This window comes from Balaenoptera musculus, chromosome 3 (genome assembly GCF_009873245.2).
Source record: "Balaenoptera musculus isolate JJ_BM4_2016_0621 chromosome 3, mBalMus1.pri.v3, whole genome shotgun sequence".
NCBI lineage: Eukaryota > Metazoa > Chordata > Mammalia > Artiodactyla > Balaenopteridae > Balaenoptera > Balaenoptera musculus.
Genome location: NC_045787.1, coordinates 171,035,330 through 171,058,310, shown reverse-complemented (window position 1 = coordinate 171,058,310; position 22,981 = coordinate 171,035,330). Strand labels below are relative to the sequence as shown.

The window sequence follows — 22,981 nt, the reverse complement described above, 5'->3', positions numbered from 1 at the left end:
GGCCAGGAAGAGGGATCAGGGAATCTCTGGAGCCACCAGGAAGGCATCCCGGCGACACCGTCCGGCTGGACCGGTTGGCCCCCCAGCAGTCCATCAGGGCAGGGTTGTCACTTTGTCCTCACCCCGGTGCTATTTAAAGGTGTCGCCTGCATCCATGGCTGTAGAACTGAGCCGCCAGGAGCCAAAACGCAGGGAGCCCTGGGATGTGTCCTGTGTGGGGCCTTGGGGAAATCCCTGCCCCTCTTGGGCCTTGGCTTCCCCACCTGTCAATGATGTCGCTTGGCTCTGAGCCTGTGAAGGTTTACTGCATTCACCTCGCAGGGCCCTGGGCACTGGGTGGGTGTGTCTGTAAATGATGAGCAGGTGTGGGTGTAAACAGTGCGGCCCCATTCCTACCACCTTGGACCTGCAGAGACGGATGCTGGGGACGGGGTGCTGGCCTTGGTCATCATCCCGGTCCCCATCAGCTGGCCGCGGACATGCCCAAATGTCCATCCTCCCATCGGCCACCTTCCTGCCCGACACCTGTGTGCACAGCATGCTCCAACAGTTCACCTGCTCCTCCACCCACACTGTCCCCCAGGCCCACCCCTCAGCGAAGCCGCATGCCCCCTGGGCCTGGCTCTCAGGAAGCGCCAGTTGGACGGGTAGACAAGCCCCCCGGGGCATTCCCTGCCCAGGGGCCTGACTGGCAGGGACAGGCACTCGGGCCAGAACTTCCGTCCCAACCTCTGACCCCTGGGCAGCTCCGTCTCTCCCTGTCTCTCTGTCTCTCACACATCTGTCTGTCTCTGTCTCTGTCTCAGCCATCTCCGCCTGTGCAGTCTCATAGTCTCTGTCCCTCCATCTTAGTCTCTGTCTATCTCTGCCTCTCAGTCTCCTGTCTCTTTGTCTCTGTCTTTCTCTGTGTCTGGCTCTGTCTTTTTTTTTTTACCCTGTTAAAAAATTGATGTGTAGTTAATTTACAATGTTGTGTTAGCTTCAGGCGTACCGCAAAATGATTCAGTGATACATATATATCTATTCTTTTTTGGATTCTTTTCCATCATAGGTTATTACAAGACCTGTGCTGTACACCTGGCTCTGTCTTTATATCTCTCTGTCTCTGGCTCTGTCTCTCCCTCTCTGGCTCTGACTCCCGCCGTTTCTCTGTGGCCCGCCTCTCTCACACTCACACCCCCGCAGCCCCTGCAGGCCAATCTGGCTACTCACGGAGAAGCACCGCCCTCCCCGCCCCGCAAGACAAATAAACACGCGTGGAGGCCGGAGTGTTTTCCCGAATGGGCCCCGCCCTTGTACTGGCCCCGCCCCCGTGGGGAGTCATCCCGCCCCCTGCGGCTCTGGCCCCGCCCCCCAGGAGCCGCATTGGCCTGTCCCAGACTTTGCAGGGCGGTCAGGCCGCCCTGACCACGGCCCCGCCCCGCATCCCGGCCCACCCACTGTGGCTCTGGCTCCGCCCCCGAGGCCCCCATTGGCCCCGTCAAGCACTCCGCCCCCCATCTCGCAATGGCAGAGCCGCGGACGCGCGCGGGGAGACAAGAGCAGGCGGCGGCGAGCGGGGCGTGGGGCTATACGCGGCCGCCTGTGGCTGGGCCTGGCGTGGCTACTGCTGGCACGGGCGCCCGGCGCCGCGGGGACCCCGAACAGTCCGCGGAGACCGCGCAGCTACACGCATCTGGAGGGCGACGTGCGCTGGCGGCGCCTCTTCTCCTCCACCCACTTCTTCCTGTGTGTGGACCCCAGCGGCCGCGTGCAGGGCACCCGCTGGCGCGACAGCCCTGACAGTGAGTAGCCGGGGGCGCTGCGCGGGGGCAGGGGTACAGGGCAGATAGGCGGACAATAACAGCAAAGGCAGCAGTAGTAGCAGCAGTGAGCTGGGATCCTCTCTCACTTGAGGGAGGGTCCGGAGGCTTCTCTGGCTGCGTGGCGTCAGCCAAGTCATTTTCTGACTGGGGCCTCAGTTTCCTCAACTGTAAAATGGGGTCCAACCCACTTGGAAGGAGGGTTGGACAGTTGGGGTGAAGGTCACAGGGGAAGCTCCCAGCTCCGGGCCTGGCTCAGCAGAAGGGTCTTTGTGAGATAGTTGAGGTTGGGGTCACGGGGCCCATTTACAGAGGGGAAGCTGAGGCTCCCGGAAGGGCCCCCGTGGGCCCAGTACATAATGAGATGGGGGCAGAGCTGGGTCTGAACTCTGAACTCCCCACCCTGCAAAACAAAACTCAGGACCTGCCGGAGTTGGGGACCTCTCTATGTCTTCCTAGACACCCATTTGGCAGATGAGGAAACTGAGGCACAGAGAGGGCAAATGACCTGCCTGAGGTGGGAGGTGGGGGCATGGAGCTGGGGCTCCAAAGTGCCCAGAACCTCATCGAATTGGAGTCATATCCCTGCTGCCCTGCCCAGCAAACAGTAGGTGCTCAATATGTGTTTGTGGAATGTATGAGGCAAGAGGAGATGAAGGGACAAAGAAAGAGAAGGAGGAGGTTGGTGATAAGTGGGAGACCAGGGTGGTCGGTGACCCCAGGCCTGTCTCAGCCTCCCCACATTTTTGAGGCCGGGCAGGGGAGCGGGGGAGCCGAGCCATTGCCGGCCACTGCCTGAATCACCACCATTAGGGCAGATAATCACCCCTGCCCTTCCCACCTGCTTTCATCTGGGGCTCTCAAGGCCCTCATTAGGCTAACTGGACGAGGGCAAGACAGGGGGCTGGGCCAGTTGCTCAGTGGTGGGCCTGGCCAAGAAGGGTGGCCTCGGGCTGGGGGTGAGGTCTGGCTCTGCTGGGTGACCTGGGACAGTCACTGCTTCTCTCTGAGCCTCGGTTTCCCCATCTGGGCAGCGATAAGTGTGACAATGAGGAGGTGGGCTTGAGTTGAGCCTCATATAGAAAGAAGGAGCGGGCCGTGCACAAGAGGAGCTGAGTGCCTGACCCAGGAAATAGCAGGTGCAAATGTCCTATGGGACATGAGGTGAGCTGCCCGTTACCTGAGGCATCCAAGTCCAGACTGAACACCAGAGGGCAAGGCCTTGACTCCAGATTAGGCCCCAGTGCCTGGGTGTGGCTCAGAGAGTGTGGGCTGGGGCTTGTCCCCCAGCTCTGCTTCACTGGACAGGAAACATCAGCTCAAATGGGGCAGGGCTCGCCCAGGGTCATCCATCCACAGACAGGGCCCAAGGAACTGGCTCTGCCACTTCTCAGGCCTCAGTTTTCCCCTGTGGGAAGTGGGCACGGTCCACACCTCCCTCCTGGGGCTGCTGTGTGGGCTTGGTGGGATACAATGCCTGGCATACAGTTGGCACTCAAGCAGTGTTAGCGGGTATCACTGATGTGAACACACTGTGCTTTAAACACCCTGTGTCCCACCCCCAGGCCGTTGCCTGGGCCGTCTGTCTGGAATTGTCTGGAATTGTCTCCCCCATAACCGGACACGGCCGCGGCTAGCCGAGCTGTCATGGTCACTGCCGGCGGTCTACATCTGATAGCAGCAGCTCACCTGGCAGGCACTCACCTCCTCTGGCTTGGTTTTCTCATCCCTGACTAACGGGGCCCTCCCCTGGGCTCCCCATTGCCCTCCAGAGAAAAGCCTGAGCCCTCCCCACTGACTTCCCCCCGACCCATCCGGGCCAGTCCTGCCTCAGGCCTTCCCCCTGGCCTGGTGTCCTTCCTCCCCTGCCCCCGGCCTCGGGGCAGATGCGGGCAGGACCTGCGTGGTCCCTGGTGCGTCCCCACGCCCAGCACAGGGCCAGGAGCACGGTAGGTACTTGGGGAATGTTCCCCACACGAATGAATGAATGAAGAGCGGGGTGGGTGGGCGAGTGGGTGGTGGGCGGGCCCTGACCCAGCCCCTCCCCGCAGGCGTCTTCTTCGAGTTGCGCTCTATCCGCGTGAGCGTCGTGGCGCTGAAGGCCATGAACACCGGCTTTTACGTGGCCATGAACCGCCGCGGCCGCCTCTCCTGGTCGGTGAGTGCAAGTGCGCGGGGTGGGCTGGGGTGCGTGGGGCGCGCCCGGCGGGGGCGTGTCCAGGGGCGTGCCCAGGGCCGCTTACAGCCCGCCCCGCAGCGGGTCTGCGCTAGGTTCCGGGAGCGCATCGAGGAGAACGGCTACAACACCTACGCGTCCGTGCGCTGGCGCCACCGCGGCCGGCCCATGTTCCTGGCGTTGGACGCGGGGTTGGGGGGGCGGGGGGTGCGGCGTGGGGGCCCGGAGGCGCGGGGTCCGCACGCAGCGACACCACCCGCCCACGCACTTCCTGCCCGTCCTGGTCTCCTGAGGCCCAGGATCCATGAGTGACGGCTGGACCGAGATTCCAGGAGGCGCGCGAGCCGGGCGGGCGGCTGAAGACCGAGGCCGGGGAAGGCCCGGTCCGGACGAGCCCGTGTCTGGTGACTCACTGGTTTCACATGCGTTGAGCGCCTGCTGTGTGGGCACTGGGGACACCGCCGGACCCCACCAGCCGCGGCCGGCCCTCAGGGAGCCCCTGAGTCTAGGGGACAGAGTGAGCTGAGCAGGGGCCATAAGAGTCCAGTCACAAGCTGGGGGCAGGGAGGCTTCGACCAAAGCACCTTGCCAGTTCTGGAGACGGGGACTCGGCCACGTGGGGGCCAGGTAGGAGGCACTCCAGGCCGGGCACAGCCAAGCAAAGGCTCGGACCTGGGAACTCATTGGGGTGCCTGAGGCAGCGAGGAGGTGAGGGAGGCTGGGGGACACCGACCCGCCATAGACTGGCAGGGCCTGGTCCTGGGCCTCTGAGCACGTGTCACCTCACGGGGCAGAGAGGACTTCTCAGGTGGGATTGTTAAGGCCCCTGAGACAGGGACGACCCTGGATTCCCCGAGGGGCCCAGCGTCATCCCAGGGTCCTTATAAGAGGGAGGCGGGAGGGTCAGAGGCAGAGAGACGGGAGATGCTGCGCTGCTGGCTGTGAGGATGCAGGAGGGGCCGCGAGCCAGGGATGCGGTGCCTCTAGAAGCTGGAAAAGGCGGGAACCGATGCTCCCCTGGAGCCTCCGGAAGGACCCGCCCTGCCCACGCCTGCATTTAGCCCCTAAGATGCAAATTGTGACCCCAGGACTGAGATGATAAGCGTGTTGTTTTAAGCCACCAAGTTTTGGTGACTTGTCACAGCTGCCCTTGGAGACGTGAACACAGAGCCCCTCAGATCCAGCAGGGTGTACAGGCTGGGGTGGGGGTGGGGCACGATCAGCCTCCTGGGGGTTGATCTTCCTCTGAGGGGCAGGGGTGGAGCCAAGAGGGTGCAGGGGAGGCTCCCACCCCTCCCAGCAGCCACCTTCCACTTCAGAGACGGAAGACCAATATGGGGGGCACTTCCCAGGGCGCAGGCTGGACACTCACCGGCCAAGGCAGCCGTGTGACCCGGATGGGGGACAGCCTGTGGATGACACGCCAGCTGCGGGGGCTCGGCCGACTCACCTCCCTGACCCGGGGCTGCGCCCCCCGACGCACACAAGTAACACGCCAACCACCTGCTTTTCTTTCTAAGTAGATGTATTTTTAAATAGCTTTCAAGATACACATATTTTCTCCTTTAAAAAACGTCTGTCAGAGCAGTTTCGTCCTTGTTTTGCTGGTCATCCTGGTGGTTCCGGGCCCCCGAGCTTGGGGTGGGGTGCAGCGGCCTGTCCACGCGGTTGGGACCCCAGCCAAGCGACTCCACCCTGTCTCTCCACAGATCATGCAGGGCCGCGAGTGAGCTCAAACGTCCATTTATTTCAAAGCAGTAATAATTTAAAATTATAAAAACCTTTCTGCCGCCGAACACGTAGAGGGTGAGGTCAGAGACAAACAGGAAGGGAGTCAGACGCCCCGGGCGGCATGTGCCCAGCCCGGCCCGGCCCATCCCTGGGGAGGCCGGGCTCCCTCCGCAGCCGGGAGGGGCGGGTCCTCCAAGCCTGTGCCGCGGTGGGCCCGGCGGCACCACAGTCTGTGAGCGCGAGGGGTGCAGGGGGGCCGCGGCGTCCGCAGTCCCAGCCCGCGGCCCAGTGCTCGCCTTGGGGGCCGGCCGGGACGCTCAGGAGCTGCTGGCTGGGTTCTCGTTACCGGGCGAGCTGGAGGAGGAGGACGAGGAGGAGGAGAAGCTCACGCCCGCCAGGCCTGGGGGGTCGGTGGCCGTGTTCTGTCCTGTGAGGCTTTTTCGGCAGACGGGGCAGCTGTCGTGCTTTGCGGGGACAGAGGGGAGAGGGGAGCCGTTCAGAGGCGGGCGGGGCAGGGAGGGTCCCGGGCTGGCCCGCTGCTCACCTGCTCCAGCCAGGGCACGATGCAGCCGTCGTGGAAGAGGTGGTTGCAGGGCAGCTGCCGCACGTGCTCGCCCAACCCGTAGTCGTCCTTGCACACGGGGCACTCCAGCCCGGAGCCTGTGGGAGTGGGCGGGCCGCGGGGCTCTCAGGGGGGCTTCTCTGCAGCCCCCACCAAAGGTGTCCCAGGGGATGGAGGGCACACTGGCCTCAGGACCACCGAGAAGGCTGGGCGTGGGTGCGTACCTACGTGCTCCTCGGTCACGGGGATGGTGGGGAGGGCCTGGATTTTCTCTTTGTCTGCGGGCGGGGGACCTGTGTTTTCAAACTGATTGAGGAGCTGAAAGACAAGAGGCCAGAGTGCTGGGAGCTTGTTGGCGGGCGGGCAGGGCCCTCGCCCCACGGGGCTCTGAAATGCAAGGCTGGGTTACCTGCAAAAGCACCGAGGCCCCGTTTGTCCTGGCCCGACCCCCTCAGGGGTCAGAGGTCAGCTGCCCCCAGGAGGCCCAGCCCCGGGCTTCTGCCCACTCTTCTGCTCATCTAGTGAGCGTCACTTCACAGCCGGGGCCGGCGGGCACCTCCCAGGGCCGAGGCACCTCCCCGAATCCTCGCGCGGCTACAACCAGGGGGCCGGGCGCCAGTGACAAAATACTCAGTGGAAGGCCCCAAGGTGGTCACGTCCCCACCTCACAAGTGCCACCAGGGACGTGGACGTGGGAGACGACACCCCGTCCTCCAGGGAGCACGGGCCTGTAAAGTCGTTGTGCCCAGTACCAGCCCCAGGGAGGCCCCTGTACCTGCGTGATGATCGCATCCAGGCCGTTGGCCCCCCAGGCGTAGTCCATTGGGTTTGAATGCAGGACGCCCCTGGGCAAAGAAGTCTGGGGTTCAAGTGGCAGAGGAGCCGGACAGGGCGCAGGGGGACCCCCCCACCTACTCACCAGGGGCCCAGGCCCAGGTTGGGGATGGTGGCCGGGGTGATGATGCCGTTGACCAGCTGCTGGATGATCCTGGAACAGAACAGCCAGGCCCAAGGTTAGCGCCCTCCCAGGGAGGGGCCAGCGTCAAGGGGTTGGCTTTTCAACTGGTAATAATAAGAACCAAACACGAAAGGCGCCCCAAGGCAGGGTCTCCTTGAGGCCTGCATGGCGCCTGTCAATGCACGACTACATCCAACTCTCATTTTGCAACCTGGGGAAAGCACCGTGGGTGATCCCAGGGGCTTAAGGAACTGTGGGGTCAGCCCAGCTGTTCGCGGCAGCCCTGAAACGTGCCGGCTGAGGTCACAGTGAGCCAGGCTGTGTCCTGAGCTGGACAGGCCTCGGCCTACCTGCAGTCAAGTTCCATCTACAAAGACCCACGAAAGCTCAGCCCCATCTCCTGCAGAGCTGGGACGGGCCTACTAGGTCCTCCTGTCCTCACGACCCCGCACACGGGAGGGAGCAGGGACACCGGACACCGCACACCGCTGCTCGCCTGCACCCGGGACGGCTCGTCTGGGCGTGGACCAGCACATCTCAGCAGATGAAGATGCCCACGGGGCGGAGGCCCCCCTGAGAAGGACGATGGGGGGCGTGGGGGGGGCAGGCAGGCGGTGGGCACACAGCTCCTCGGGCCAGCCGGACCCACCGGGGAACCGCCCTGCCCAGAGGACGGCCCCTGAGCCAGCACCCACACCTCCGTGCCCACAGAACCTCCTGGAAGGATAGCTGGCTGCTCTGCCTGAGCGGGGTGGGGCGGGCTCGAAGCCCCGAGCGTCCCGCCCGCGGCCGCCCCCGGGCCCCCTCACCCTTCCAGCGTGGGGACGCCTTCGTGCCGGCCGGTGGTCCGCCTCGCGGTGAGGCGGGCGCGGGGCTGCCGGGCGCCGTACCGGTGCCGGGAGTGCTGCTCTCTCTCCCGCCGGCTCTCGGGGTCCCTGCCGTCGTCGGCCTGCGCCCCGGGGGGGAAGGTGGGAATCTCGAAGCTGTCGTCAAAGATGCCGAAAGCAAAGTGCCCGTAGCCCTGCGGCAGCGTGAACAGGGGCTGGTCCACGTTCTGCAGAGAGGAGGGCCGTGACCGCGTGGATGGGGACGCGGAGGGGGCGGGGGCGGGGAGGGAGGCCACCGCTCACCACTCACCTCGAACGGCTGCCGGCTCTGGTCCGCGGGGGCTGTGGAGGGGGCCGAGCCGTTCTCTGCACTCCTGGGAGGACAGGCGCCGTCAGCAGCGGGGCAAAGGCGGGACCCCCGTACCCATGGGCCTCAGGCCGCCTTCCGCAGCCCCTGCCCAGGGCCCGAGGCAGGAGGCTGAGGAGCCTAAGGGCGGAGGTCCAGCCCACCCCCCACCCAGGTCCAGCCGCCGGCCCTCGTCACGGCCCCCCCATCCCCCCTACCAGGTTCGGCCGGCGCACCCTCGGGCCGAGGGTCTGTACTGGGGCCAGCCTTACCTGGTCTCTTCCGGAAGCTCCTCGATAAAGCCAGACTCGCATCTTGGGCAGATGTAATCCTGCGGGAGGAGAGGGCAGCGAGCATGACCTCTGGGCTGCGGTAGGGCCAGGATGGGCGTCACCTCAAGGCCCTGGGTATGAACCCGCCAGGTCTGGTCGGGCCGCCCCGGGCAGGGCTGGCGCACAGACGCCCTTGCCCGTGGCTACAGCCTCCGATGCTCCCCTCGCAGGTGGGCTCCGAGCTCCCCAGTGGCCTCCTCGACCTCCCATGTCCCCGAGTCCATCAGCCTGTGTTCCCCACAGTGACACAAGTCACAGTTTCGGGGCCTCCAGTCAGCCGCATCCGTCAACAGGCTAGTTGACATGGGTTCAGCGAACTCTTCCCAACTTGGGAGACACGAGAATATTCTGTGACACCCTCGCCCACACACGCACATAAAGGAGGGCTGGGAGAGTGACTAGCGGGGCTCCAGGACTATCTGGGCCTCGAAGCAGATCCGCTCCCAGGAAGGTGGCCGCCGAGGGTGGGAGGCACCACCCAGGCAGAGGGACCGGCCTGCGGAACATTTTGGCAGCCCCAGCACGCAGCCCATGACACCAGGCTGGAGCTCAACTCCATCCACACCGGCCACCTGCCCTCCCAGCCCTCACTTTCCCCAGGCCGGACAGCCAGCGGGCAGAGACCATGATGTTCCAAGGGAGCGGAGAGGGGGACCCGCCCCAGGGACGGCAAGACGTCTGAGCACCAAAGCCACCACTCAGGCCCAGAACCGGGCCCAGGCCCCACGTGTCCCAAAGCCATGCAAACAGGGAGCTGAGCCGCGAGTGGGAGGTGCTTCCACCCGAGGCCACCCGCGTACCCACGGGGAGAGGCGCGGTTCCCGGGAGCAGAGGGCACCGCTGGCCTTGCCACCCTCTGCAGGGAGCGACGCCGGGGTGTGGCGGGCACGGCCCACCCTGCGGACGGCGGGACCACCACGGTGCATACTGTGTCCCCCCACCTGCCCCGCTCCAGAAAGCAAAGCGAGGTCGAGGATCAGAGGACACTGTCTGAGCCACGGGGAGGGCGGCTGGAGCTGCACAGGTGATGGGGACTTGTATCCAGAATACCTACAGAACTCTCACAATTCAACAACAAAAAGACAAACACCCTGGTTAAAAAACGGCCAGAGAGAATGGTAGTGTGATGAATTGGAAGATTGGGATTGACATACATACACTACTATGTATAAAATGGATAACTAATAAGAACCTGCTACATAAAAAAAATAAATAAAATTCAAAACTTAAAAAAAAAAAAAAAAGGACAGAGGATCAGAACAGACGTTTCTCCCTAGATAGACAAGTGGCAACAAGCCAAGAACAGACACACAACACAGGCAACAGGGAAACGCAACCCGAAACCAGTGGGACACACTTCACACCCGCCCGGATGGCTGGACCCACAAAGCCAGCAGAGACCAGTGTGGGGAGGAGGTGGAGAAATCGGAACCCCTACACATACGGTGGGGGCGTGAAACCAGGCAGCGTCCTCGAAAAAACAGTCACAGTCACCCCACGACCCTGATTCCACTGCCAGGCGTCCACCAGGGGCAATGGAGACACACGTCCACAGCAGCCAAAGGTGGACACAACCTAAGTGTCCAGCAGCGGATGACGGATAAACACGACATGGTCCCTCCACACACAGGAACATCACTCAGCCACGTAAAGGGGTGAAGCCTCGACGCTCACTACAATGTGGATGGACCCCGAGAACACGATGCTCAGTGAGAGAAGCAAGACGCAGAAGGACACACACGGTGTGATTCCATTGATGGCAAACGTCCAGAACAGGCCAATCCACAAACACAGAGAGTGGACTAGTGGTTATCAGGGGCTGGGGTGACAGCTGATGGGCACAGGGCTTCTGTTTGGGGTGACGGAATATTCTGGACTTGGACAGAGGTGACTGCTGGCTTCAGGACTCTGAGTGGACTGAACACACCAACATGTACGCTTTAAGTGGGTGGAGTGTATCGCCATAACGCTGAGCCAGAAACGACAGGGATGGCAGCGCTCTGCCCTCCTGAGCAGGGGCGAGGGGCCCAGGGGAGGCTCCCCTACACAGTGAGTGGCCACGCCAGTTGTCACTGGCGTGGGATTTCCAGGGCCGGCGGGGGCATCACTCAGGGGCTCCTCCTAAGGCCCCCCAGCCAGCCCTCAACCTGTTGTTTATTTCAACGTTTCACAGGGTGCAAAACGTGGCCACAGGAGGCTTTGTGATGGGTGACCCGGTGACCAGGGTTCTCACCCACTCCAGGAGCCCCTGGGGGGAGGGCAATGGACACGGGCAAACGTGGCTGCAGGTGAGTCTGTGGTGACCGAGCTTAGGAAGCTGGGAACCAGACGGCTCCTGAACACAAGCTCACAGGCAAGCTGGGACTCTGGCCTGCCCACACCACCAGGGTCTGACCCGGGTCAGCAGGCAGGTCCAGAACCTCACTGGAGCCTGGCAGAACCCCCGTGAGAAGCGTCTCTCTCCCTCCTGGGGACCCTGCCTGCCCCAGGCCCGCACCCTGCCCCGGGGTGAGCCTGGAAGAGCCAGGGCGGGGCTGGCGCCACACCCTCCTGGAGACTGGGCACCCCCTCTTCCACTCTTGAGGCTCGCCACTGCTCCTGGGTGTCTGAGAGCCTGTCACCTCGCCATTCTCTGGGGTCCCTGTGTCTCCCTGAGCCCAAGTGCTCCCCACCTCACCTTGCAGCCCCAGAACAACCCAGCCCGGCCACGCCCACTCCCAGCTCCGCCCATCTCTGGGCCTCTGCCATCCCCTGTCCCCTGTGTCCCCTCGATCCGAGCAGATATCTACCTGGCTTGCTCCCTGTCGGAAGCTGGGTCTGCTCAAACATCACCTCCCGGCTGCAAGCCTCGGTCTCCCCATCTGCAAATGGAGGGTGGCCTCAACCCCAGGCTCTGGAATCCGGCAGCCGCGGCCGTCCTGCGGCTCAGTGCTGGCTGTGGTCAGGCCCTGCTCTGCGCCCTCCGTCCTCGGAGAGCCCCATGCCCTGAGACTGAGTGGCCTGGCTGAGCAGTGCTCGCTCCACACCCAGGGATTCAGGCAGGGCCCCGGGCTCTGCTCGAAGGCGGTGGGGGAAGGCCCAGACCCTGGTCTTCCAATGCTCTCCTCCAAGGGCGTGTCCCTGAGATTTTTATTACATCACTGTGTAATAAAAGCGGTGGAAACCCTGGGATGGAGTGCTAGCCCCCCACAGGGCAGGGCCTGTCTCCCTCGGCAGGACCCCAGCTCGTGAGCACCTGTTCCTAGCCGAAGACTCCTCATCTTGAGGAGATGGCCGGCAAGGGGGCCATCCTGTCATCACCACCACAGCAACAGCGGCCGACCGGCAGACGGCGAGAGAGCAAGCGCTACATTTACTGAGCGTTTGCTCCCTGTGCTCGGCCAGCTGGGGCCCTCAGAGACAGGCCTCACCCTTCACGCGCCCCTTCACACCACGTGCAGACCCAGGCTCCCCGGCCAGGCGCATGTGGTGAAGCCGAGGACACTGAGGTGGGAGCTGGAGAGACGCTGGCCTCGGCAGGCCCAGGCCCCCCAGTAAGGGTTGGGGCGCAGAGCTGCCGGGGGTATGTGAGCTCAGGTCCAGACACAGACGTGACGAGACTCCCCACGCCCCTGCAGCCCCTCGTGCTCCCAGCCTGGGCTCACCAGCCCACAGACCCCAGGGGCAACCCTCCTCAGATGTCACTGGGCCCAGGGGCCCACCCAGACCCCGTGGGCAAGTGCCCCCACCCCGCAGCACTCTCTTCTGCGTCTTAGCGGCTGCCCTGCAAAGCGCATTCACGCCCCTCTGTCCCCCCACAGTGTCTGTGAGCCCCACGCATGCCGGGGTGCAGCACCGTCCCGGGGCCTCGCGTCACCTGGGGCCCGCTGAGTGCCGGCAATCTCCCATCGTCGTGACACGTGGGCCCACCCTGCCGGGGGTGCGCCTCACTTCAGCCTCCAACGGCGCCGGGAGGCTCGGAGATGCCGCCGGGGAGCCCCACGGTGTGGCTCTGTCTGGTGCCCCTCGTCCAACCACCCCTCCGGGGCTCAGCCCCCTGCTGTCCCCCCAGACTCCCGCCCTGCGCCGCACCAGCTGTCTCTGGAGCAGCCGTCGGGTCGGCCCCGTGGGGCAGCCCTCATCTCTGGGCCCCTGGGTCTCAACTCCAGGCACGGGGCTGAGCCTCCCTGGGCCTCGGCAGCAGCAGGGGAAATGGGTGCCCTCGGCAGCTGCACAGCACGCCGCCGGGCGGGCGGGGGCCCAGCCTGCTCCCCAGCGGCTCTGTGTGGAGGACAAGGTGCGGGTGCGTAAGCCTGGGGACACACACGGGCCTTCTCTCCTCACCCTGATGGCCCTCTGAGGCAGCCGCCAGGTCCTGTCCTCGTCCTCCGACCCTGCTCAGGGACACTTGTGAGAGCAAGGGAGGGGCCATCCACAGGACAGCAGGCCTCAACAAGGCCACCCGTGGTGGTGGGCCGAACCCCAAATGCCACCTGGTCCGCCCACCCGCGGGCCCCGCCCACGGACGCCCCACATCCACCTCGTCCCCGATGCTCCCGTTTCCTGGGGGAATCGAGTCTGGGCCTGCGCACCTGCGCAGAGGCCTCCGGGTCGGCCAGCCGGTCCGGTTCCTGCTCCCACACGCCCGCTCCAGGCAGGCACCGGCCCCTCCCCGGCTTCCCGGGCCTCCCCTGCCCACGCGCGCCCCTCAAGCACAGGGGTGCCCTCGCCAACCCGTCTGACAGGCGAGGAGACCGAGGCCCAGGGCGTCTGGGCTGCTGGGAAGAAGCCTGCGGACAGAGTGCCGCGACAGCAAGTCAGGAGGAGCAGCTCAACACCAGCCGGCGTCTCACTGCACACCAACCTCGGGGCCAGTTTCCCGTGAACAGAAGTCCGTGCTGGCGGGGGGCGGGGGGGGGGGCTGGCGGGGAGCACAAGTGCTGGCGGGGACCTCCCACTGTCACCACGTTAAGAGCCCACCTTCCTGCCCCCGAGAACACCAAGTGCGCCCCTTACTCATAAACAGACACCCACTCTACTGGGCCTCATCGAATCCCGTCCCAAACCCCACGCCGGTCCCCTCCCTGCCATTATTTGCGCTTAACAGAATTTACCAACATTCCCAATCAAATATTTGCCAATCGCTTGTTCAGCGTTGGCTCCCTATAAACTGGGAGGGCAAAGGTCATGGCTACCTTGTCACCACTGGATCCTGTGACTAGGAGGGACCTCGCTAGACCAGTGACAGTCGGAAAAGGTCAGGGTCCTTCTGGGCCAGGACCCGGGCCCCAGGCTGGCCCCGGGAAGGGAGGCCAGAACAGCTAGCAACACAGACTGCTCGGCCCCAGGCTTCCCGATGGCTCTGGACAGGCCACTCTGGGGTGAGCCTGAGACCCAGGGCCTGTCTGTGGCTCACAACAGTTGCGAGGGGCTGCGTGAAGCTCCTCCAGGCTGGGGGCTGTCCTGCGACCAGCCCCTTCCTGCCAGTCGAGAAAACCAGACCCATTGCTGGGGCGCGCAGGAAGCCGGAAGAGGCAGGAAGACTTCTTCCGGGACGCTGGAGTGGGGGAGTGGGGCAAGTCTCAGCTCCTCAAGTCTGCTCATGCACCCAGGGTTTCGATTTATGCCCCCCCGCCAAGCCCCTTGCCTCTGGAAGTCACACCACCTCTACCCTTTCTCTCCTCCTGGGCCCAGGCACTCCTCTCCGCTCCAAACCCTGACTCTGGCTCACTCTCCTCTGAAGCTGGGATAATGTCCACCAACTCCTTCTCCTGCCTCCCCCAGGGAAGCCCACAGCTGCAAAGGCAGGACTAAGAGTCTGGCTCTATAATCAACCAGGTGACCAAGGAGAGCTGGTGCTCTATCAATCGTTGCCACCTGCAGCTCCTTCCCCTAGTCAACCGCACCGCCCGCTTCTTGCTCCCCGGGAGCTAGCCGAGCGGCAAATGCCGGGAGCGGGGCCGCCCTGGGGCGCCGTGCCTTCAGTCTTCCACCCGTGCAGCGGGGGAGGGTCGGCCGGGAGCGGGGGCACTGATCCCATCCTAGACCTACCGACTCGGAACTTCCGGGCTGACGGGTCTGGAAACCGAGCCTTTCACGAGCAGCCCTCCCGCGGCCTCCACCCGGGCGAGGGCGCAGGGCCCACCTGGGTGCAGGCCCCCACCCCCGGGAGGCAGAAGAACGCAGGCTCGGGCCGCCGTCGGGCCCGAGAGAGCGGCGACTCCCTCCCACGAGGCGCCCGCGGCGCCGACCGCGCTCGGGGCCGGCCCCGTTCCCTCCCGGCCGCCGGCCCCGCTGCGCCACCAGGGCCGCCCGCTTCCAGGCTCTCCGCGAGGACCTCAGTTTCCCCGTCCGAGCCAGCTAGCCTCAGCCTGAGGTAAAGGCCCCCGCCCGCCCGGCCTGGGCCTCACCGGCAGGCGCGGCACGATCTCGACCGAGCAGCAGTGGCAGAAGTACCGTCCGGGCTGCGGTGACGCCTCGGCCATGGCCACCGCCGCCTCCTCCGCGCCGCCCGCCCCCCGCGCGGCACCCGCCGCCCGCCGCCGGCCGTTTGCAGCTCCCTCGCCGGCCGACGCTCCCGCGCACGCTCACGCAAGGCACGCAGGGCACGCACGGCGTGAGACAGGGAAGGGCGGCGGAAGCGGGGCAGGCGGCGCACGAGGCGGGCGGTGGCTCGGGAGACGGTGGCTGCCGAGGGGCAAACTAGAAGCGGGCGCAGTGCCGAGGCGGGGCCAGGCCGTGGGGCTGGCAGAGGGGGGCGGGTCCTGAGGGGGCGAGGCCGAGTACCCTTGGCAAACCTGGATCAGGGCCCGGGGTGGGGTTGGGGGCGGGGCCGAAGGCTGTGGGGAAGCCCGAAGGCTGCGGGGAAGACCGAAGGCGGGTCTTGGGCGGGGCCGAGCCCCTCCTCTTATACAAATCTACAAAGGTCCCCGCTTCCCTCGTTATTGCTCTTATTGCCAAGTCCCACCTTTCTCTTACCTTTCTGTCCTCACTGTTCCTGGGACGCTCCTGAGCGCTCTCACCTCCGGGCCTTTGCACTGGCTCTGCCCCTACCCGGTGCACCGTTCCCAAGACACCTGCGTGGCTTCCTAACCCACGCATTTCAAGTCTTTGCTCTAATGTCCATCTATTGAGGCGCCCTCCGCAATAGCACTTATTTCCGCCTGATAAACTGTAGGGTCAGCTCCACAACAGAAGGGATTTTTGTATCTTGTTCCCGGCTGGACTCAGAACGGTGCCTGGCACACAGGCAATCCATAAACATTCGTTGAATGCATACAGACAGGGGACCCATTTCTGGATCAAGGGAGGGCTGCCCTCCCATGCCTCAGTGTGGCACATGGGATAAGAGAGTCTGAGGGCCTGCCAGGTGTGGGCCTTGTTTCCATGATGCCCTTCGTGTGAGAAGAGGGCAGAAAACCTAAACCCCCCAAAAAATTAATCAGCAGGGCCAGGGTCATTTCTGAGGTTAGTTCCAGGCCAATCATGCACTTATTTCTTTATCCCACTCGACAAACTTTCATTGAGCTCCTGTAGTATGCCAGGCCCTCTGCTGGGTGCAAGGACACAGCAGGGGCAATCACAGACTCAACAGGCAATAAAAGTGGTTTTCTGAAGTACTCCATGTCTGGAGGAGACAGAGATGGTTGCAGATACCCCCCAGCCCCGTGAGGTTGAGCCGGAGGATGAGTCCCTAGGGTAGCCTTGGTTCAGCCTGGGGAGACAGACAGGACTTCCCAGGGGAGAGGACATTGGAGCCAGGGCTTTGAAGAGCGAATAGGAGTTGGTTGGAGTTGCGCTTCCTGCTGAAGGGAGCATTGGAGCACGAGTGTCAAGGAATTACAGGTTGGAGCCTGTGTATAAAGGATCTTGAATGTCAAGAGACTAGGAACAGGGGCTTGTCTGCCAGCCACCATTTTGTACCCCTCAAGGCTCAGTGATTCCAAGCCATTCCTGCTCTGACCACCAGAGAGCGCCCCAACCCTGTTGCTGGGAAACCAGGCAACACCCCCCCCCCCCGCCCCGCCCCCCAGGATGGACCTTTTGCCTCAGGCCGTTAATGCCTAGCCCTGGGCTTGTTTCACACCAAAGACATATATTCATTCATTCATCCTGCAGAAGTTTGTTTCTGTTTTTTTGGTGTGGGTTTTTTTGTTTGTTTGTGTTTGTTTTGCCGCGCAGCTTGTGGGGTCTTAACTCCCCAACCAGGGATTGAACCCTGGGCCCTCGGCAGTGAGAGCACATAGTCCTAACCACTAGACTGCCAGGGAATTCCCCATCCTGCAGAAGTTTATGAGGTACTGCCCAAGAGGCCTTGGAGTCAGCGGGCATGGCGTTCAATCCCACCAAGTCACACTGGGCTCTGTGGCCCTGGGCAAACTCGCTTAACCTCTCTGGGCAGGTGGCAGAAAACTGCCTCTCAGGGTTGTGAGATTGGATTAGGCTTGGGGCACCTGTGGGTACCCAAAACACCCTCCTCACCTGGGCCCTGCTACCTTGCCTGAGTTATCTGCCCCTCTCCCACCCCTCCCCAGCCCAGTCTCATTGGCCCCCATGGATGGGCCAATCTGTATCCCACCTCAGGGCATTGCCTGGTCATGCCCTCTGCTGGAGTGCCATTCCTACCTTCCCTTCTCTTTCCCTGCTTCTCAGGAGGCTGCCCCGACCCTGTCCTGGGGGAGCCCCATCTCCTGCTGCACCCGGCTGCCTAGTGCCTCTTCCCTCTCTCCCCGCCACGGGCACCCTGGATCCAGAGTTATCAGTGGTGTCTCCCAATATGTAAAGCCAACTACCCTGCATATAGTAGGTGCTCAATAGCACCTCAGCGCAGGCCCGCGCAGGTGCTGGGGATACAGTGGGAACAAGAATATGGGGTTTTGTATATTATAAAACTAAGAGCTCAGGATGTGCCAGGCCTGAAGTTTAATCCTCACACAAGCACCATGATGTAGGAAAAATGAAGACTCCCATTTTACAGATGAGGAGACTGAGGCTCAAACATGGTCATATAGCAGACTCCACCATTGGACTTCTGGGTCTGGGCTACTTGCCCCACTGGTCACCCTGGGACTGGGCATCTGAATTCAAGAAATCGGGTCACTGTCTGCATGTGATCCAGTGTTCCTGAGGTTCTCGGGCCTCAGGCATCCGTTTGTGACTGGTGGGCCACCTTGCTGCTGTCACTGATGGGACAGACTTGTGAGGGGTGCCCTGGCCACCCCAGGGCTCTCTGATTTCGGGGTGGCAGCGAGACACAGGTGGCCTCCTGATGGGTTCTCAGCATTTTCTTGAAAAGTATTTGAAAGTGGATTATGAGGTAACCCCTCAGGACAGGACCATGTCACACACACCCCCCCCCCCAAGTCACTGACTTGGGTTCAAATCAAGCTCTGGGAGGGACCTTTTGGAGGCTTTGGAGCTGGAGAAAGCAGTGCTGTTACCCACCTGCAGGCAGGCCACCGCCCCACCAGGCATTATTTCAACAGGTATGAGTACACTGCTATCTGCTCATGCATTTTTGGGTTTGCTTTTTATTCTTTTATTTAAATATTTTCTTATGTCCTTTTTTTTCTTTTTATTTATATTTGTTGGTTTGTGTTTTTTATTTCTATTTTCTCATTTGCTTTTTTAAAATTAATTTATTTATTTTTGGCTGCATTGGGTCTTCGTTGCTGCGCGCGGGCTTTCTCTAGTTGTGGCGAGCGGGGGTACTCTTTGTTGCGGTGCGCAGGCTTCTCATTGCGGTGGCTTCTCTTGTTGCAGAGCACAGGCTCTAGGTGCGCGGGCTTCAGTAGTTGTGGCACGTGGGCTCAGTAGTTGTGGCTCACAGGCTCTAGAGTGCAGGCTCAGTAGTTGTGGCGCACGGGCTTAGTTGGTCCGCGGCATGTGGGATCTTCCCAGACCAGGGCGCGAACCCGTGTTCCCTGCATTGGCAGGCGGATTCTTAACCACTGCGCCACCAGGGAAGCCCCATTTGCTTTTGTGTTTGTTTGTTTGTGATTTCTGTTGATACTTTTTGAGTTGTGCTTTTTCCTCTTTTTTTCACTTTTTAATTCATATGTTTTAGTTTGTGGAATGGGTTTGTTTTTTAACTTTGTTTTTGATTTGTTGGTTTGGAGATATAAACAGACACAGTAACTCCTCAGAGTTCTGTTCAAATGGCCTGACGTGGACCCCTGAGTCACCCATACCCAGACCAGGACCCAGGATCCTGCAGCCCCAGAACATCCGATATTCCCCAAGCTATTCCCCAGGAGGGTAGTCACCATCATGTTAGATCAAACTTCCTTCATTTCTACCTGCTCAAAGAATCTTTCAGGAATAAGCTGTCAGAACAGGGACGGGGAAGCCAGTGGGGGAGATGGATGCCTCCATTCTCTCTCTCCTGATGAATGTCCCTTGAGTGCTGCTCAAAAGCTGTTATTTTAAACAATTTCTAACTTGCAGAAAAGTTTCAAGAATAATACAAAGGGCCCCGCGCGTCCTTGACCCAGACGCCCCGGTGGTTAACATTTTTCGCTCTCTCTGTGTGTCTGTGTGGAATTTCAGGCAACGTTACTGCCCCCACGCCCCTTTATCCCAAACACGACCAGGCGTACTTCCAAAAGCAGGCCTCTCTCTTACCTGAACCAGTAGCACATTTAACAAATTGGGTAATCAGCTTTCAGGGCTTTACCAAGGCTGCCCCACCCCCACCCCCACCCCCGTAAAAGTGGGTGGGGTCCCTCCATCTCTCAGCCTGGCAGGGACAGAGACCACCATGCAATCCCTCAATCACAGATGCTGGTGGAGGATCGACTGTGTGCCAGGAGCAAGAACACAGCCGGGATGCAGCAACAAATGTCTGCGAAACGAGCCACGCACTCAACAATACTGAGCGCCGTGATGCGCAGAATAAAGGCCCCCAAATACGTCTGATTTCAGCCCAGTAAGACTCCTGTCGGACTCCTGATCTCCAGAAGTAATAAATGTGTGCTATTTTCAGCAGCTAAATTTACGGCACTTTGTTAAAGCAGCAAACAGGAAACTCATACGTCAAGCTATACTAGGTCACCTCCAGACACAGTCCGCCTGGGCATTTGTGAGTTTCCTTGAAGCCCCACCCCCAACAGGCCATTGGCCAGAGCTGGATCACATGGTTGTGCCTGACAGCTCGTCAACTCTGTTCAACCAATCAGAATTCACCTCTGGGCTGAGGGCGGGCCCTATCTTCTGCAGCAAACGTGGCCGCCAGATTCCTGCGTAAAATCCCTTTGTCTCCTGTAGGGAAGGGGATGGGGTGGGGACATTCGGGAGTAACGTGGTAAAGTAGCTGCGGGAAGGGGCATGAATTGAGCAGGCTCCGAAGCAAGTGCTTCAAACCCAGGCCGGCAAGCCTGGACTACATCCAGGGGCTATGGGGAGCCATGGGTGGCGTTTGGAGCAGGGACCGTACGTACGATGGGGTCGTTATAATGCCCAGCTGTGTTCAGAGATCTCCCATGCTATCTGCCATGGCCGAATCTTCAGTGCTGCCTTGGTTATCATCATATGCCCCATTAGGGAACAAGCAAGGCCTTGCTTCCCACAGCCTGGAGCGTTTCACGTCTAGTCCAAGGGCTGCAGATGCTAAGTTCATGTGGAGTCTATCACAAGCATTCTTCTGGCTTGAGTAATATGGGATCGGGTGACCCTGAGCGTTCCGGACCAGGCCATGACCTGCATCCTGGACGCAGTGGCACATCAGGGTGTGTGTGATTCCTACAGCCCCTGCAGAACCCGCTGCTCTGGATTCTAAAGTCTCCGCTTGAATAAAATGTAAACGGGCTTATTGTAAGCTGGTTTTGTCCGCAGCAAGTGACAGAAACGCCTCTTAAACCAGCTTTATCTTATTGGGGAGGCGGAGTTCAGGCACAGCTGGATCCAGGACCTCCAAAAACAACACAGGGCATTGCTGCTGCCTCTCTTGGCTCAGTGTCCCACTGCGCCGGCCTCTCCCTGGCCATTGGCAGGAGCCACCTGCAGCTCCAGGCTCACACCCCTCTAGCTCAGGCAAGAAGTGGGTGTCCCTTTCCCAGCAAAAGTCTCAGAGCTGACTCTTCCTGGTCTGCTGAATGTCCGATGATTCTAAGTGGTTGGGCCTTGGTTGGTGCCCACTCTTGGGGACATTTGAGCTGGGAGTGCAGGAGATGATCCCCCAAAGGAAATCTGGTGCTGGAACCGGAGCAGGGATGCCAGCCACAACCTGCGGGCTCACCCTGATTGCTCAGGGCTCAGCACATAGGTCCTGGAACATTGCTTACCTGGTACTGACTCCATTCCCGACCTTGCGGGTCTTTGTAATGCCCCCCCGCCGAAAGTCTCTTTCCTTCCTCCAGCCTCAGTTTCCCCCTCTGTAAAATGGATGCCTGCCTCACAGCATTGTGGGGAATGGCAAAATACTTACCCATTCTTAATTAATAAGAATCTCTGCACCATGTCATGTCCCTACCATGCACCAGGCACTGTCCCTGGTGTCCTGGCTGAAATCTGCAGTACTGGGATCTGTGCCCATTTTACAGATGAGAGAATGGAGGCATGGAGATGTCACATGTGGCTTGGCCAGGGTGGCACAGACTGGACTGGGCTTCCACCAGATGCCTCCTTCTCCTTCCAGGCCTCAGTCACCTCCTCGGAAACCTTCCTGCTCCTAGGGTCTCTGTCCTGCGACCGTTTTCCACCAGTGCTCACTCCCTCGTTTGTCTTCAGCCAGCCAGGGACCATATCACTGCGACACTGAACCCCTTTGTATTAGCTGCTGTCACAAATCGACACAAACTTGGGGCCTTAAAACAACACAAATTTTTCTCTTCTAGTTCCGGAGGTCAGAAGTCCAACATGGGTTTCTCTGAGCTAAAATCAAGGTACAGACAGAGCTGCATTCCTTTCTGGAGACTCCAGGGGAGAATCTGTTCCTTGCCTTTTCCAGCTTCTAGAGGCTGCCCACATTCCTTGGCCGGAGGCCCCCTCCTCCGTCGTTAAAGCCAAAAACGGCAGATCAAGTCCTTCTCATGTTGCATCTCTCCAACCACAGTGGGGAAGGTCTCCACTTTCAAGGATCCTGTGATGACACTGGGCCCAAATGGATAACCCAGAATCATCTCCCATCCCAAGGGCCTCAACTTAATCCTATCTGCAAAGTCCTTTTACCATGGGAGGTGACATATTCACAGGTTCCAGGGACCCACATGTCTCAGGGGGCTGTATTCAGGCTTTCTCTTACTTGTAGCACACACATCCCATGACTTCTTTTCCCATCCCCCCTTCCCTCCCCCACTGTTCAATCTAACAATGTAAATGTCCTTCTCTTCTGAGAAGTCTGCCTTGATCTCCCCAGGCGGGGTCAGGTACAGCATCCTCCATCACAGCTCTGTTTATGTTGGACTGTCACTGTCGGTTTCCCTGGGGTGGTGAGCAGGGACCTTGGGGAGTCATGATGGGTATGGGCTAGGGAGGAGCCTTATGGCAGGCGTCTGGGGTAGGAAGCAGGCTGCAGGCTGGGTCGGGGTGGTGAGGAGGGCACAAATGGGAGATACTCAGAAGAGGGCTCCCCAAAGAGGGCCATGACTTGTTTGAGGTCACCCAGTGCAGAGCCTCTGGGTTGGGGAGACACGCCAGGCTGGGGAGCAGAAGGCCACTGGCCACTGGCCTCGGTTTCGAACCCACGCCAGGCCGACAATGGCCCTTTTATTTGCACAGCCCAGGACGGGGTGGCCGAGCCATGGCAGGGTCAGGTCTCGGCCAAGGTCACCCTGTCCAGCCCCCGCACACCCTTGCTGAGAACACAGGGTCTCATTCCTGCCCCATTTCCCAACCAGGGGAGAATCTCCTTGGACTGTCAGAGGCCAAGGCCAGGTCGAGACAGCTGGGTGCCCTCCCTCAGTGCTGCTAGGAAGTAATGTGGCCCTTGGCACTGGCTGGGGACACGGGTCAGGCTGGGCAGCTAAGGTGGAGTAAGTGGTCTGGGCATGGTGTCGGCCAGCAGCAGATCTCGTGCATGCAGAGGAAGGGCTGTGCCTTCAGGGATCCTGTTTCTACACCCGGGGTGGGGGCAGATGCAGGGATGGGGGGCAATGAGGCATAGGTGGCCCTGGGAGATAACCAATTGCTCTCAATCATTTTTGTTTTTTCCTAAAAGCATTTTCCACTCTTTAAAGTTATATATTAGTTTGCTTTTCTATGTATTTTCTTGTTTATGACTCCGACAAACCATGAGCTCAGCAAGGACGGGACTGGGTCTGCCTTGGTCAA

The 22,981-nt window shown here is 61.1% G+C and overlaps 2 protein-coding genes across 8 annotated transcripts; one reads left to right on the top strand and one right to left on the bottom strand.

The window, feature by feature from the left end:
- The first annotated feature begins 1,280 nt into the window (after window positions 1-1,280).
- FGF22 (fibroblast growth factor 22) lies at window positions 1,281-4,270 on the top strand. Its single transcript, XM_036847399.1, is given in 5 exon segments — window positions 1,281-1,430; window positions 1,514-1,784; window positions 3,854-3,960; window positions 4,060-4,188; window positions 4,190-4,270. Coding segments are annotated over 5 exon segments (738 nt in total).
- Window positions 4,271-5,501: 1,231 nt separating this feature from the next.
- Window positions 5,502-15,299, bottom strand: RNF126 (ring finger protein 126). Of its 7 annotated transcripts, none has more exons than XM_036847503.1 (9): window positions 15,124-15,299; window positions 8,675-8,733; window positions 8,367-8,430; window positions 8,120-8,283; window positions 7,191-7,259; window positions 7,047-7,116; window positions 6,496-6,589; window positions 6,254-6,369; window positions 5,502-6,173 (listed from the first exon to the last, which is right to left on the bottom strand). In XM_036847503.1, the coding sequence occupies exons 1-9, from the start codon at window positions 15,196-15,198 to the stop codon at window positions 6,027-6,029; spliced, it is 858 nt and encodes a 285-aa protein (XP_036703398.1). In that variant the 5' UTR covers window positions 15,199-15,299; the 3' UTR covers window positions 5,502-6,026. The 7 variants fall into 7 exon arrangements, with proteins under 7 accessions (XP_036703398.1, XP_036703396.1, XP_036703397.1 ...); XM_036847501.1 differs by having other exon boundaries at window positions 8,039-8,250; XM_036847502.1 differs by having other exon boundaries at window positions 7,047-7,130; window positions 8,039-8,212.
- Between the last annotated feature and the right edge of the window lie 7,682 nt (window positions 15,300-22,981).

Coding starts and splice junctions, on each gene's coding strand:
- RNF126 (XM_036847500.1), bottom strand. CDS start 15,198: ATGGCCGAGGCGTCACCGCAGCCCGGACGGTACTTCTGCCACTGCTGC. Junction 7,260..8,038: donor GGCGTCCCCACGCTGGAAGG/GTGAGGGGGCCC, acceptor GTTCTGTTCCAG/GATCATCCAGCAGCTGGTCA. Junction 7,117..7,190: donor AACCTGGGCCTGGGCCCCTG/GTGAGTAGGTGG, acceptor TTCTTTGCCCAG/GGGCGTCCTGCATTCAAACC.